At 46.5% G+C, this 13,420-nt stretch overlaps 1 protein-coding gene across 8 annotated transcripts in view; it reads left to right on the forward strand.

Annotated features, from left to right (window-relative positions):
* Positions 1 to 13,420, forward strand: part of Ablim1 (actin binding LIM protein 1) — a 141,963-nt gene that overhangs the window by 81,449 nt on the left and 47,094 nt on the right. For all 8 annotated transcript variants that reach the window (XM_032892257.1, XM_032892250.1, XM_032892255.1 and 5 more), the window contains exon 6: positions 10,143 to 10,230. In XM_032892257.1, the coding sequence (XP_032748148.1) occupies positions 10,143 to 10,230 (88 nt within the window). The remainder of the gene's footprint in view (positions 1 to 10,142; positions 10,231 to 13,420) is intronic.

Consider the following 13,420-nt stretch of genomic DNA (forward strand, 5'->3'; position numbering starts at 1 on the left):
AATGAGACTATCTCAAATCGGTAGAGATGGATGGATGGATGGATAGATAGATAGATAGATAGATAGATAGATAGATAGATAAAATATGAATACAGGAAAAGTTGCTGAAGATCGATGATATATATATACATATATACATATATATATACATATATATATCGATGATAAAGCATATAGAAGCTACTAGGTCCTCAGATGTTCCCTGTCCCCACACAGAATTTTCCATGCCATCCAGTGAACCTTTTCCTGAATTGGAAAATACCATGGAGGCTCCATAGCGGACACTGATATGATGGGATCAGTGTGGCCGCTTGTTCATTTCAAGTCAGTTTAGAGATTAGAAATGGGAGGTATTTGCGTCATCTAGCTCACGGCGGGACACTTGCAACAGGAGGAGGATGCAGGGGGCTGGTGGCAGGCTGGAGGATTAAACCAGCGATTTCACTGAGAGACAATTTCATAAAGGATCACTCACTCCGCAGAGGTTAGGAAAACACTCTGGGGATCCGTTTGGCAAAGTACTCCTAATACGATTCTTCTCCCTTAATTCCCCCAAATTCCTCTTGGATTAAAACGGTAATGGAAGAAAGCAAAGCCACTTTGGACAACCGTTGGGCAGCGTCACCCCGTGGACCAACACTCGTCTTTCTGCCGCAAATGTGTGCAAAGAAAACAGGTCTAGAATTCACTAAAGGATGGAGAGGCGCCTGTGTCAGCACCGTTTTCAGAACAGCCCAGACCTTTAAGCTGCCCAGATGCCCGTCAAGCGTAGAAAGGAAGGATAAAATATTGTAGAGATACAGAAAGGAAGAATAGATGTTCTTGTGAGATTTCACGAAGCACAGCCATGAACGGAGCTAGAGTAAATGCAGTGACAGAAGGCAGCCTCTGGAGGATGCAGGAAGCCTGTCTGGGTACAAACAGCACACTTTCCTGGACGAGTAATGGGCGCAGAGTGCATTTCGTGTGTGCGAGACTTCATATACACCTCTGATCTGTGCCCAGTTCTAAGAACACGGGAAGTCAGGAATTTTACCTAAAAACAAAACAAAAAGGGGCATAGCTCTCTAAAGAAAGTATGGGGAGTATTTTCAAAGCCTTCTTCCTACTTTGTAAGGAAGAACGATCTGGTATACGGGACACATGGCATTTTTCCGGATGAGGAGGAGGAAGGGCCACCTGAGCTAAGCTAGAGCATCAGCTGCAGCAACTCGGTACATGAACCCTTTTCTGAGAGCGCCAAGTCAAGTCACCACCCCAGGGCATTCATAACTCAGGATCCCTGGTCACCCTCCAGGCCTGGGTATTTCTTTTTTTTCTTTTTTCTTTTTTTCGGAGCTGGGGACCGAACCCAGGGCCTTGCGCTCACTAGGCAAGCGCTCTACCGCTGAGCTAAATCCCCAACCCCAGGCCTGGGTATTTCTTAATGATTGGTTGGAGGACAGGGATAAGAGGACTATATTTAACTTACATCACCTGCTCCCGGTCTTAAGAAAAGATACTTTGTATCTGAAAGGAATGTATTGAATTTGTGACAACCACGGGCAAGCTGAAACCACGTGGGATACTGACAAAGGTTTAAGCTCAAAGCCTGTGAATGTCACCTATGGCAAGAAACAACACTGAGGGGTGACTGGGCACAGCACACGGGGCTTTTATGGCTGTGAACTGTGGACGCAGCGATAATCAGTGTAAGCCACCAGGAACAGCAAATCCACCACTTGGGCACACAGCGTTGATGAGCAGGCTTGGTAGGGTCAGGGAAATGGGCCTGGGCAAATGGGAATCCTAGTTCCTGTTCAACTCTGGTGTGGATCTAAGTCCACTCTAATGGCTTTTTGGAAAAGAGAAGAAAACACACCCAGGACCGTAGGTTTAAAGGACTTGGAGTTATTTGCAGTGGTGTTTTGTTTTGGTGTGTGGTAGAGTCCTTTGAATAAACAGAAGCAGGAGGGTAAAATAAAGCATTTTAAACATGACCTCATCTCTCTTTAGCCTTAGCAAGCTCTGGAAGCAAACTGCAGACTTAGGAAGGCTTTATCTTATACAATAATATTCTACTTATTCTCGAAGGAACTGTGATTCCTCACCGCCTGTCCGCCTGCTTTCTTTTAACTCAGGTCAAGGTACTGAGCAGGTCCCCTTTACGGCTTCAAGTTACTTTGTCTGTCTGCAGTTGGCTTTCTCCTTACACCCAAAAGGAAGACATAGACATGACACTAGACAGGCGAGCCATTTGTAAAATCCCTTTAAAGCACTGAACGATCTTCATGCAGCTGCTCTCGCGTGGTGTTGGGCCTGCACATCTAGCCTTCTGTGTGCACTTCACTCTGGAGAAGAGTCTTTTCACTCTACTTTTTGGGGTAATTAATCTGGGCCTCCAAGAGGAGTGAATGCAGGGGAACCTGGTTTTGACCGTGAATGGGATGTTTCATCCTACCTTCCTGGTCAGGCCCCACCCTCTCTGTTCATGTACCTTTATTGACGAAGAAACGCCTTAGCACAGATTGTCCTCCCTGCAAGCATAGATATTGATTATGCTGTGTGCAGTTGTGTACCAATCACGGCTGTGCGGGGCAATAAAGGCGTGTGGCTTTCCTGTTGCCCCAGATTGACAGCTCTGTTGACACAACCCCAACCCCGCCCTGCTCTTAGCAACCTCAGATCTCCTTCCCAGCTCTTTGCCTTTGATAGAATTTCTTATGTCTGGCTCCTCTCTCTTAGCAGGAAGTAGCTCCAGTTCATCTGGGCCTTTGGTTGTATGCTTACTGCTTTGGGGGTGCCCCACCCACCCCACGGGCACGCCTACTTTAACATTCCAATCACCGGTTGGGGCCATGTGGATTGTAGTGGGGCTGTTGTAACAGGACTACAGACACTCTCAGCCATGAATAATGTTCTGAAGACGTTAGTCTTCTTTCTGCTAGTTTAACATGTACTAGTGAGGCATTTTCTATCATTTTATTTACTAATGACTGAACAATGTTCAAAATGTTTCTATATGCTTATTAGACGCCCATGTGTCTCTTGGCTGAAGTCTCTGTTTAAGTCTCTGAGGGGCAGGGCACTGGGGTGCTCACAGTGGCAGAGGGCTTGGCTATCATATAGGCTTTGGGTTTCATTCCCACCACCACTATTGGTGTTGGAGGAGGCAGGGGTATAGCTCTTTGGGGTTTTGTCATTGTTAGTTCCCCCGGTAGTCACTTGTTTGTTTTGCCCTGGTTTCCCCTCCTCTTTGGTGATGTTGGGGATTGACCCCAAGCCCTCATGTGTAGGATTAATGGTGGAGGCCCACATCTGCTCCGCCACAGGGCTTGGGCCCCACAGGGTTTGGGCCACTGGGGAGGCTGGACGCAGAAAGGAGAGGAGAGGAGAGGAGTAGAGGCTGTCCAAAAGCACTTGGGGGGGGGAGGGGAATGGGGAGAGAGATGGTAAGGAGTAGGAGCAAGAGGACAGAGCAAGAACAGGAGAACAAGAGAGAGAGGAGGGGGCAAGCAACCCCTTTTATAGTGAGTCAGGCACACCTGGCTGTTGCCAGGTAACCATGGGGCGGAGCTTAGGCTAAATGCTAACAGCAGTTAGCTAATTTTCTCATATATTTGGCAGGACTCTCATGGGATATGGCTGTCCAGCTTTCCTAGAATTATTTGTAGAGATATTTCCCCTTTTCATCAAATGACCTTAGCAGTTGTTGGGAGACCAGCTGCTCATGAATGTGTGATGTGTGGGCTTGCTTTTTAGCCTCCCTCTCTTGTTCTGAGGCCCCGAGGACACTACTGTGGTGATTGTGTGATTTAAAACCAAGTAGCTCCCATCATCTCGATCCTGATCTTGGCTAAAATGTTCCCTGATCTGGGCCCTTGGCATGGCCATAGGAATGTTACAAGCCCCTCCATTTGCACACACCATCATGCTGAAACATCAATAGAGAATTCACTGAACTGTAGCTCTGACACATACCCAGAATCCCAGAATGGGGAGGTAGGAGTGAGATGATCAGGAGTTCAAAGTCACCTAGAGGCCAGCCTGGGCTACATAAGAGCTGGTCTCAAGAAGCCAAATTAAAACTGAAACTCGGACACTGCTTATGTCCCTTTGGGATGTATGTATTTGCCGGTAATATTTGTTTAACACCACAGAGTGACAGAGATTGCTTTAAAACCTTTAATTGTTTGGAAGGAGTCAAGAAAGTAGTAACAATGTACAAAATACAATACGGCTTCCCCGAGATGTTGTAGCTGTTTGCTGGAGGACAGAGTTGCCTGCCCCCTTTCTGGTTTTAAGCAGGTGGCTAAAACAAGAGCTATTTTGTGTCTCTTTGCTTTTTGAAAGCAAGTTGCCACCCTCCTTGTGACATGGTGGTGATAGCTGGGGCAGTCTGGCAGTTCAGGAAGACTGTAGCTGGTAAGGCCTTAGAGTTCCAGGGTGTTTTCACCGCTGCAGGTTGGATTTGCACAGGCTTGTAGTGCCCGTGGGCTTCGTGGACAGATTTATTCACCTGTGCCAGGATACAAACGTGGGCCCAGGGCACACCCTCAGTTGATGGTGAATCCGGAAAAGGCCTCCTGAAACAGATGATTGTGCATCTGGAGATCAGGCCTGTCCAGTCAACCTGGAAACCTCTCCCAGTTAAGGAGAAAACAGTGGCTGCACAGGGGCTGAGTCAGCAGCCCTGCCCTCCGTGGATGCTGAGCAGGGATCATTTGTGCCTGGAGTCTGCCTCTCCACCCATTTTCCTGATAGACAAGCAAACATCAGGTCCTGGTCCCAACCTCTGGCTTCCTCCACTGCCCTCAGGTGTGCGGCTTTGATTCCACCCAGAACAATGATTTCCGGGTACATGGTGACCATGTTGACTCGTTAGTTAGTGTTTATACATTTTTTTTTTAAGGTGGCTGATTTCCGGGCTCTACTCCAGGGCTACTGAATATATCTTTAAAGGGTTCCTAATTGAGAAAGCTCATTGGTTAAAGTGCCTTCTATTCAGCCACATGGACTCGAGTTTGGATTCCCAGCCCATGTGAAAACTGGGTGTGGTGGTTCACACCTGCAGTCCCAGGACGAAGAGGCTGAGGCTAAGAGGGTCCCCGGAGTTTATTGCCTGTCCAGTCTAGCTAAATGAGTAATGTCCTAGCCAGTCTGCCCAGATCAGGGATCTCTGGGTTCGGTGAGAGATCCTGACTCAGTAAGGAGGGGAGCAATTGAGAAAGATACCCAGTACGCATGTGTGTCCCAGTGCACATGCATGTCCCAGTGTGCATGTGTGTCCCAATGCACATGCATGTCCCAGTGTGCATGTGTGTCCCAGTGTACATGCATGTCCGCATAACCCATGCACATGCCAGTGAACACCGACACAAATAGACACACAGAAACCTTTTAAAACAATAAAAATAAAAGAGACCCACAGCAGATTTGGAACGCTCCTGGTGGACACCATCCTGCTGATCTGCACAGCCTTAGCTGAAGTCACCATCCACCAGTCCTGTTTCCAGCATGTTTTGGGGAGTGGAAAGAACTCTCTGATTCCTTTGGCTCCTTTAAGCTCTGACTCCACATCAACTTAGACGTTAAAATCCTACCACCTTCCGCCTCGCTCGTAACTCTTATGGAAGTTCATTCCGGATCAGGCCCTGGATGTTTCTCAAGAGTCTACCCAAGAGAGAACATGTTCCAGTATCAGGGAAATTACTGTGGATGGCATTCCCCTGCCTCACAACTAGAGATCCCTGTAGGAGAAATCTCTTGGTGCTTTTAGAAGGTGGTTTGGTGAGCCTGTGTTCCTCAGTTCCGCCTTCCCACTTTGACTGAATTGTTCATTTCAGCTTTAGCTCCGTCCTGCTGGATAGGTCCATTACACAGCCACTACCTCTTTGAAGTACCGTGAGACAATTTACTGAAAACACCTCATGTGGTAACCTGCACACAGCAAGGCATTATGGGAGGCCAGCCCCAAACACCTGTGATTATGGTCAAGACCTGGGGCTTAACACTGGTTCCCTTGTGTCACTGGTTTTTTTTTTTGGTTCTTTTTTTGGAGCTGGGGACCGAACCCAGGGCCTTGCGCTTTCTAGGCAAGTGCTCTATCACTGAGCTAAATCCCCAACCCCGTGTCACTGTTTCTTTAAGAAGGGAGATGTTTGTGACCTATTCTTGGCCAGGTCTATTAAGATGCTCAGATCACAGCAGGCCCCATTTGAGGCCTTTGATCAATTGTTTTAAAACCCTGATTCCCACACCATCTGCTCTGCCTTCTGGAAGTTAACAGGACATAGTGATAAACTGACAAAGGTCAACTTGAAGGCCTTGGGTCTGATGTCGCTGCACTCCAAGGAGAGGACAAAGAGGAGCTAGAGGAGCAGCCTGGAATCTAAATTATGGTCTCAGGAAGGGCTCCTTGAATGTGGTTCTCTCTCCCTGTTGCCTGTAGCCTGTTCAGTTGACCCAGGGCTAGTCAGGGGCCCAGAATCCCTCCTGGGTATCAGACGCTCTGGTCCCACCAGCCAGAATGTCCCTCCTCTCCCCAGGCAACTTTTGCTAGCCCTGTCCCGGAGTGTATAGTAATGTGGGGTCTCATATGCAAGCAGGGTCTGACATCTGAGTGGGAGGTGAGATTGTGCTGTTCTCACTCCAGACTTTTTCAGAAAGTGTCTGGGGGCTTGGGAAGGTATCAACAGACCTGAGGCTCTATGGCTGCCAGACTGAGTCTCCATGACTTGGAGCTACTCCATGTCCGTAAGGAATGGAAAACTTTCTGCTCTTCCAGACAGCTATGGGTCTAATAAAAACTTGGTATCTTGTATTACATCTTACGATAGATGGCATTTCCTCAGAATTCTAGCTTATGTACTAAAGATTGACCAAGTATGTAATAATCAACAAAGTGTTCTTGAAGCACTGTTTGTTCGTTTATTTATTTTTATGGTTTTGTGTGATTAATATTTAGGATGTGTAGGAAATTCAGCTAAATAATCGAGCTGTGCATTTCTCGTGGCATCCGTGATGTCATCTCTTTTTTTTTTTTTTTTTTTTTTTTGGAGCTGGGGACCGAACCCAGGCCTTGCGCTTGCTAGGCAAGCGCTCTACCACTGAGCTAAATCCCCAGCCCCCCTCGTGGCATCCAATGCTAACTAGAATGTGTGTCTTCTAATAGGAACTTCTAAAATTCTTCTGAATTTATTTTGAGGCAGGGTCTCACTGTGAAGCCTTGGTTGGTCTAAACTTGCTATGTAACTCAGGCTTGTTTCTGACTCACAGAGACCTGTCTGCCTCTGCCTGCCGAGTGTGTTTTAACGTGTGTTTTAAGTAGGTAAAAGGCTGGGGTGAGGTTCTAAGGTTTCTTTGTCTCCTTACGTTTTTGAGACCTGGCCTGACTGAGAGCTCACTAAGTAGCCCAGGGTGACCTTGTGGCTATCTTCTCTCCTTCACCTCCATAGACCTCGGATTACAGCTGTGAGCCCTGTTGAATTTTCAGGGTTGTTTTGTTGTTTTGTTTTCTTTTGTTTTTTTTTTTTCAATGGAGAATGGAATTTCCAGAATTTCTGGCATGCGATGGCGTTTCTAGTGTCTCAGGTTGCGGCATGGCCGGAGTCGCCAGCTGTGTGCCCGGAGCTGGTATCTGGCAAACCACCACTCAAACCGTCACCTTCGCTCTACACAGCTAGCGCCTCTGTAAGCCACATCTGTTCTCTATTCGATGTTTATTAATCATTAACTGAAGAACTTTCCCTTAAAAAAAAAAAAAAGCCTCCAGTTTAAATGATGTTGCTTCATTGACATCTGAGTTTCAGTCCGTTTGCATGCGGCCCTACTCGGTGTTCCACTCTGTACACTGGGCTTGTCTGTGAACTGTCCTGAGCATCTCTACAAAGAGAAAGGAAACGGGTTGCCAGCTCAACCACCTGGAGCAGAGGCTCCCTTGTCCTTGAGCCCTCGGGCCTGTGGAAATAGAAAACTCTCAAAGGTTCAAAACTGGTACCTGTTTCTTCGAGTCTCCACAGGGTGTGACTCTGTTGATGCGTTTGGCCTCTGAAGGTGGAGCCAGCACTTTGGGAAGATGGAGAACCCTCTCAATGGGGTGGGCAGCTACTGATTTACAGAGTAGATCCCTGCCTCACGGCCATCTCCGCAGCCGTTCATCTGCGACATTCCCTCCTCTGTAGTCACCAACAGTGTGTACAATTCCGACACACTTCACATGTTGGTTTTCTTCTCAGCCTTACCAGTTCGGTGGGAAAAAAAAATCAAATCATGTTTTCCTAGGGAAGAACTAACCAACCAACTAACTTGAATTCTCATATTGGCTTTGGCCCCAGACCTTTAGGGTGATGTTAATAGACATGCACATTTTAGTTTTAATCCCTTGCCTAATTAGAAGGTTTGTAACACTTCAGTACAGAGCTAAGGCAAATCAACCATATCCACCTGGAGAAGTTTCTTTGTGTCCATAAATTCACTGAGGGCTATGCATTTACCACAGATGACAGCAGATACCTGCTAAGGTCTTATTAGTCCTTCACTTCTGGGAGGACCCAGACATTGCCCAAACTAACTTGAACGTCTGGGTAGACGTCCCAGCAAAGCCAGACTTAGAAACCAAGTCAAAGTTTTCTTCTTCCTTCTCCTCATACCTGATTTTGCCACCAGTTCTAGGACTTTTCTGGCAGATGACATTGAAAAGTCCCACAGCTTAGTTTCTGCTTAAAATATCTCTAATGGCCTTTTCTGGTTGAGCGTCTTCAGTGGCCTTCCACCGTGACCTTGCCCTGTGGCTGCTGATGGGTCTGTAGCTTCTACAAGAGGATGTGAGACAGGAATCAGACTGAGCCTCTGAGTTCCTGTTGGGGTTTCACACATGGTCAGGAGCAGAAAGCAGCCACTTCTTTCTCAGGCCTACCTCTGCCTGCTGAACACAGGTTACTTCAAAAGAAATGCTTTCCCAGAGCCTATTTGATTGTTGTAAGGTAGAGTCTTTGCTAAGCCGTACATGAAGGATCCTGCTTTGGTCAGGCTTGCTTTTGGACCACAATACTAATATAACCCAGCACCTGTCTATAGACTTGTACTAGACAGCACTTTGCCCAACACCTGCTATGATGACATTTGTCATATTTAGGTATGTAAAATGCTAGAGAATTCTGTAAAGCCCCCTCAGGAAATGCCTTCTCTGAGAACTCTTACGATAAGACCTCGTCAAAACATGGGTGTAAGCAATGTAAAAGAGAATCTGAGTTTTACCACAAAGGCAAAGGATTTTCCTTTAAAAGGATTTTCTGTCCTTGGTGCAACTGGATACAAGTGATTATTTTCTGAGAACTTAGCCAAGAAAGCAAAAATATGTTAAGTTATGTTTGTATGTGTAGGTGCAAGTTCACATGTGTGTGTGCCCATGCAAATACATGTGTTTGCCCATGCACATACATGTGTGTGCTCATGTACATGTGTGTGCTCATGTACATGTGTGTCTGTTCATGCACATGTGTATATGCCCATGCACATGTGTGTGTGCTCATGCACATGTGTGTGTACCTGGAGTCTTGAGGTCATGCTCAGGTCCATATACCTAACTTTTTTGAGGTAGCTTTTGTAGCTTGACCTTGAACTTGCCAAGCTGGCTATGTCGGTCCCAGAGATCCATGTGTCTCCACCTCCCTGATACCTTCCTGGCTCCCTTACCTGGGCATTGAATGACTGGTGCCTTGCTGACTGGGCATTCTCCCCAGCCACAGTGCCACTGACTTTTAGTGTGTCAGTGTTACCCAGCTACCCAGCTTCAGCCTGGAATACAAACTCCTACATTAGCCATAAGGTGGAGCTTTGGGAAAACACAGTGGACGCCTCTCCTGTTTGAGTTGTCTGACTGTCAACCCATCAGGGATGCCTAGATCAAGAGGGATTAGGTGCCAGAAACCTGAAGAGACAAGGCCACCATTGTTCTGGTGATGAACTGCCCTGAGAGCCCCTTTCAGGCCCAGTGAGGTCAGCTGTACCATTTGGGCTGACAGAATGGGGAGTTTGGCCAACCTGACAATTACTTTTCCTTCCACAGAGTTTTCTCTTTTCTTCCAAGCCTTCATGTTGAAAAATGGGTGTCAGAGCCGCTTACTGGACTGGAGCTGATGCCTTGTTTTTGTCTCTTGTAGGCAGGGGACAAACATTATCATCCCAGCTGCGCACGATGCAGCAGATGCAACCAGATGTTCACAGAAGGGGAAGAAATGTATCTGCAAGGTAAGACGGACTGAGGAGCAGAGAGGGTCTGTCCTACCTGAGACAGATGGTCTCACCGTGTTTGTCGGGCTGCGTATTATAGAGGGAGGGGCTTTATTAGCTGAGCAGTTACTAAATCCATCAGGAGTGTGCCAGAGCTACCTGATCATTGAGCAGGAATCAGCCAAGCAGTTGACACACTGCAGTGAGGGACTGTTACAGAATGAGCTCACACTGTCGCTTGGAAAGCCTGGCTTCTGATCCTGTGGATGGGAGGGACCAGTGAGGGTCAGCAGTTGCTCCTCCAACTCTTACCGGGAAAATATTTGGGGAAACAAAAGATCCAAGCAGAGAGAAAGTATTTTAGAAGTTTTCAGAAGTGTTGCTTTTGTGAGGGCTACTCTGCCTTTTCTCCTCCCGTGGGCCTTCAAGGAAGGCCTGTCAAAGTCTAAGACTGGGTTTTGGAGAATGATGTCACGGCCATCGTTGCACCCCTGAAGAGGACGTGGTGAGATGGAGAATGGAGGGGGACCCTCCCACATCTCTTCGAGAGGGTTTGTGGTGGCAACTTTTTAAACGAAAAATAACACTCTAGGGCTGGAGAGATGGCTCAGTGGTTCAGAACACCGACTGCTCTTCCAGAGGTCCTGAGTTCAAATCCCAGCAACCACATGGTGGCTCACAACCATCTGTAATGAGATCTGATATGCCCTCTTCTGATGTGTGTCTGAAGATGGCTACAGTGTACTCATATAAATAGAAAGAAAGAAAGAAAGAAAGAAAGAAAGAAAGAAAGAAAGAAAGAAAGAAAAGAAAATATTGAGAAATGTCTCCAGGTGAGGCTGCAATTGGCTCTCGTCCCTTCTAGAATTCCAAAGCGTCTTGGAGCAGCCGTAAGCACAGATGCTCCTCCAGTCAGACAGCACCATGACTGTAAGCATCCGGCTATTTATAGCTGGAAGAGTCACTAATTAGACAACGATTTATCAGTACAATTAGCTCAAGCTGCACGAGCCATTGCCGGTTCGGCTTGGTAATTACGGGGTCTTGGTCGCCTCAACGAGTCATCTCTTCGCTCTGCCTTACACACAACGCTATGTGTGATTTTAATGAGTAGTTTGCTTCCCCAGTTTTGTTTCTGTGCAACAGAGAAGTGTCTCTAGTCATGAGTGTCAAATGTTAAAATACAGGCTTGGCTACTGTTGCCTTTAAAAATTCACATGGGTCTAGAAACTGCCAGCCCAGTGCCCTTTCAGGTCCAGCCTGAAAAAACTGAGTGTGGAAGGGTCCTGGGATGGTACGTCACGGGTGCCACATCTGTGGTCTCTGGAGGCTTCACAGGACATTTTCCCATGGACTGGTGGCACATTTGCATCAGCAATGAGACAGGTGCCACTTTTTTTTTTTTTTTTTTTTTTTTTCAGAACTCCTGGTTAGTTCTGTGAGCATCTCCATGCACCCAAGTACACGGCAGCCTGCGTCTGTTAGGGACAGAGAAACACAGGCTGCAGTGTGTTCTGCGTGCTCTCTCTGGGTCCAGATGCTAAACAGAGAAGGGTACCAGCTGTGCACAAACCTCCCAACCTCCCAAGTGAGCAGCGTTCAGACCCCGGGGCGGCTCTAAGTTTCCTCTGGAGTGGAGCCTGTTACTGCTACCTACTGCCCTCTTGGCACCTCTTTGAGAATGAGCTTTGTTTTCCTGCATCCGATGCTCTCTGGGTCACATTCCCAGTGTGCTTGACCTTTGGAGAACACTGCTGATATTGTGTGTGGACTGTGTTCTGTCTGGTACCTCCTGCTTAGTAGAACCTTCCAGAGAATGCTTCTCTTGGCCTGCACATGACAAGTTGGTTCTCTATATCCACATTAAGAGATTTCCTATGCTTCGGTTTTCTTCTTCTTCTCCTCCTTCTCCTTCTTCCCGATACATTCATTTATTATATATAAGTACACTGTCGCTGTCTTCAGACACCAGAAGAGGGCATCAGATCTCACTACAGATGGTTGTGAGCCACCATGTTGTTGCTGGGATTTGAACTCGGGACCTCTGGGAAAGCAGTCAATGCTCTTAACCACTGAGCCATCTCTCTAGGCTGGTTTTCTTCTTTTCTTTCCCCTCCTCCTTCTCTTCCTTGTCAGTGATGTAAAGTTGAAATGATTATTTGGTAGAGATTGGAATATTATTCTGGTTCCTTGTCTTTGATAATATTTTAGCGCAGCAGAAAATATTACTCACGAGTTAATTTGGTGACTTCTGGTATTCACAGGTTGGGAGATAAAGTTGAAAAGATGCCATACACAGAGTGGTGTTGCTTCTGAGACTCTGAGGTGTTAGTCACTAGTAATCCAGTAATTTCACTAGTTTGAGTCTTTCCAAGTGATCTGTGTTCTTCAGATCCTTCATGTCTGAAGAAATCCATATGTGGACACAGGATTTACATATCATCCTTTCCCATGGTCATACATGTTTATGATACCTATTATGCACCTACTCATACACAATCATAGGGTAGGCGCTGAAGTTTAAAGATAAGAACTTTAAACTTGTTTTTTAAAATATGGTATAGAGTTTATTTAGGGCGTGGGAGGGGAGTTGAGGATGGAGTAGAGATAGAGAAAGGCAGAGAGAGAAGGAGGGAGAGAGAGAGAGAGGGAGGAGACAGGAACATGTGGAGAGAGTAGGGGGGGAATGGGGAGAGAAGGGACAGAGAGGGTAAGAGAGTAGGAAAGTGTGAACGACTGTAAGTTTTGTCATTCTTTGATACCTGTGTCATTCCAGCCTGAGAAATGGAGATCTTAGAAGCAGGAACAGGAAATGCCACTTCAATAATTACTTGACTAGTTTAAACCAAAGGGTTTTGTTTGTGTTAGTTAATTAGAAAGCTGAAAAATTTATAAACTGAGTTTCATGGTGTTTCCAGCTGATTTGATTTGATTTCTCATCCAACTGTGGGCAACTACAGAAATAGCAGGGTGAATGAAAGCTTCAGTAGGTTTTACCCAGGGCCCTAGGCCACAGAGTTTGACTTGACTTCTCTTTAGTGACTTGGGTGTTTTGATGTTTACATAAGTAAACATGGTTTTAATTCTCAAATCAGGCGGAACTGGTAGTAAGGACTCAGGTGTTACTTTTAAAGAACAATGGTATGTTTAAAAAAGAAAAACAATGTAACCCTGTTGAAAGCCGAACATCTGTAGTGTGAGGCTGCTC

Source organism: Rattus rattus, chromosome 2, assembly GCF_011064425.1.
Source record: "Rattus rattus isolate New Zealand chromosome 2, Rrattus_CSIRO_v1, whole genome shotgun sequence".
Lineage (NCBI taxonomy): Eukaryota > Metazoa > Chordata > Mammalia > Rodentia > Muridae > Rattus > Rattus rattus.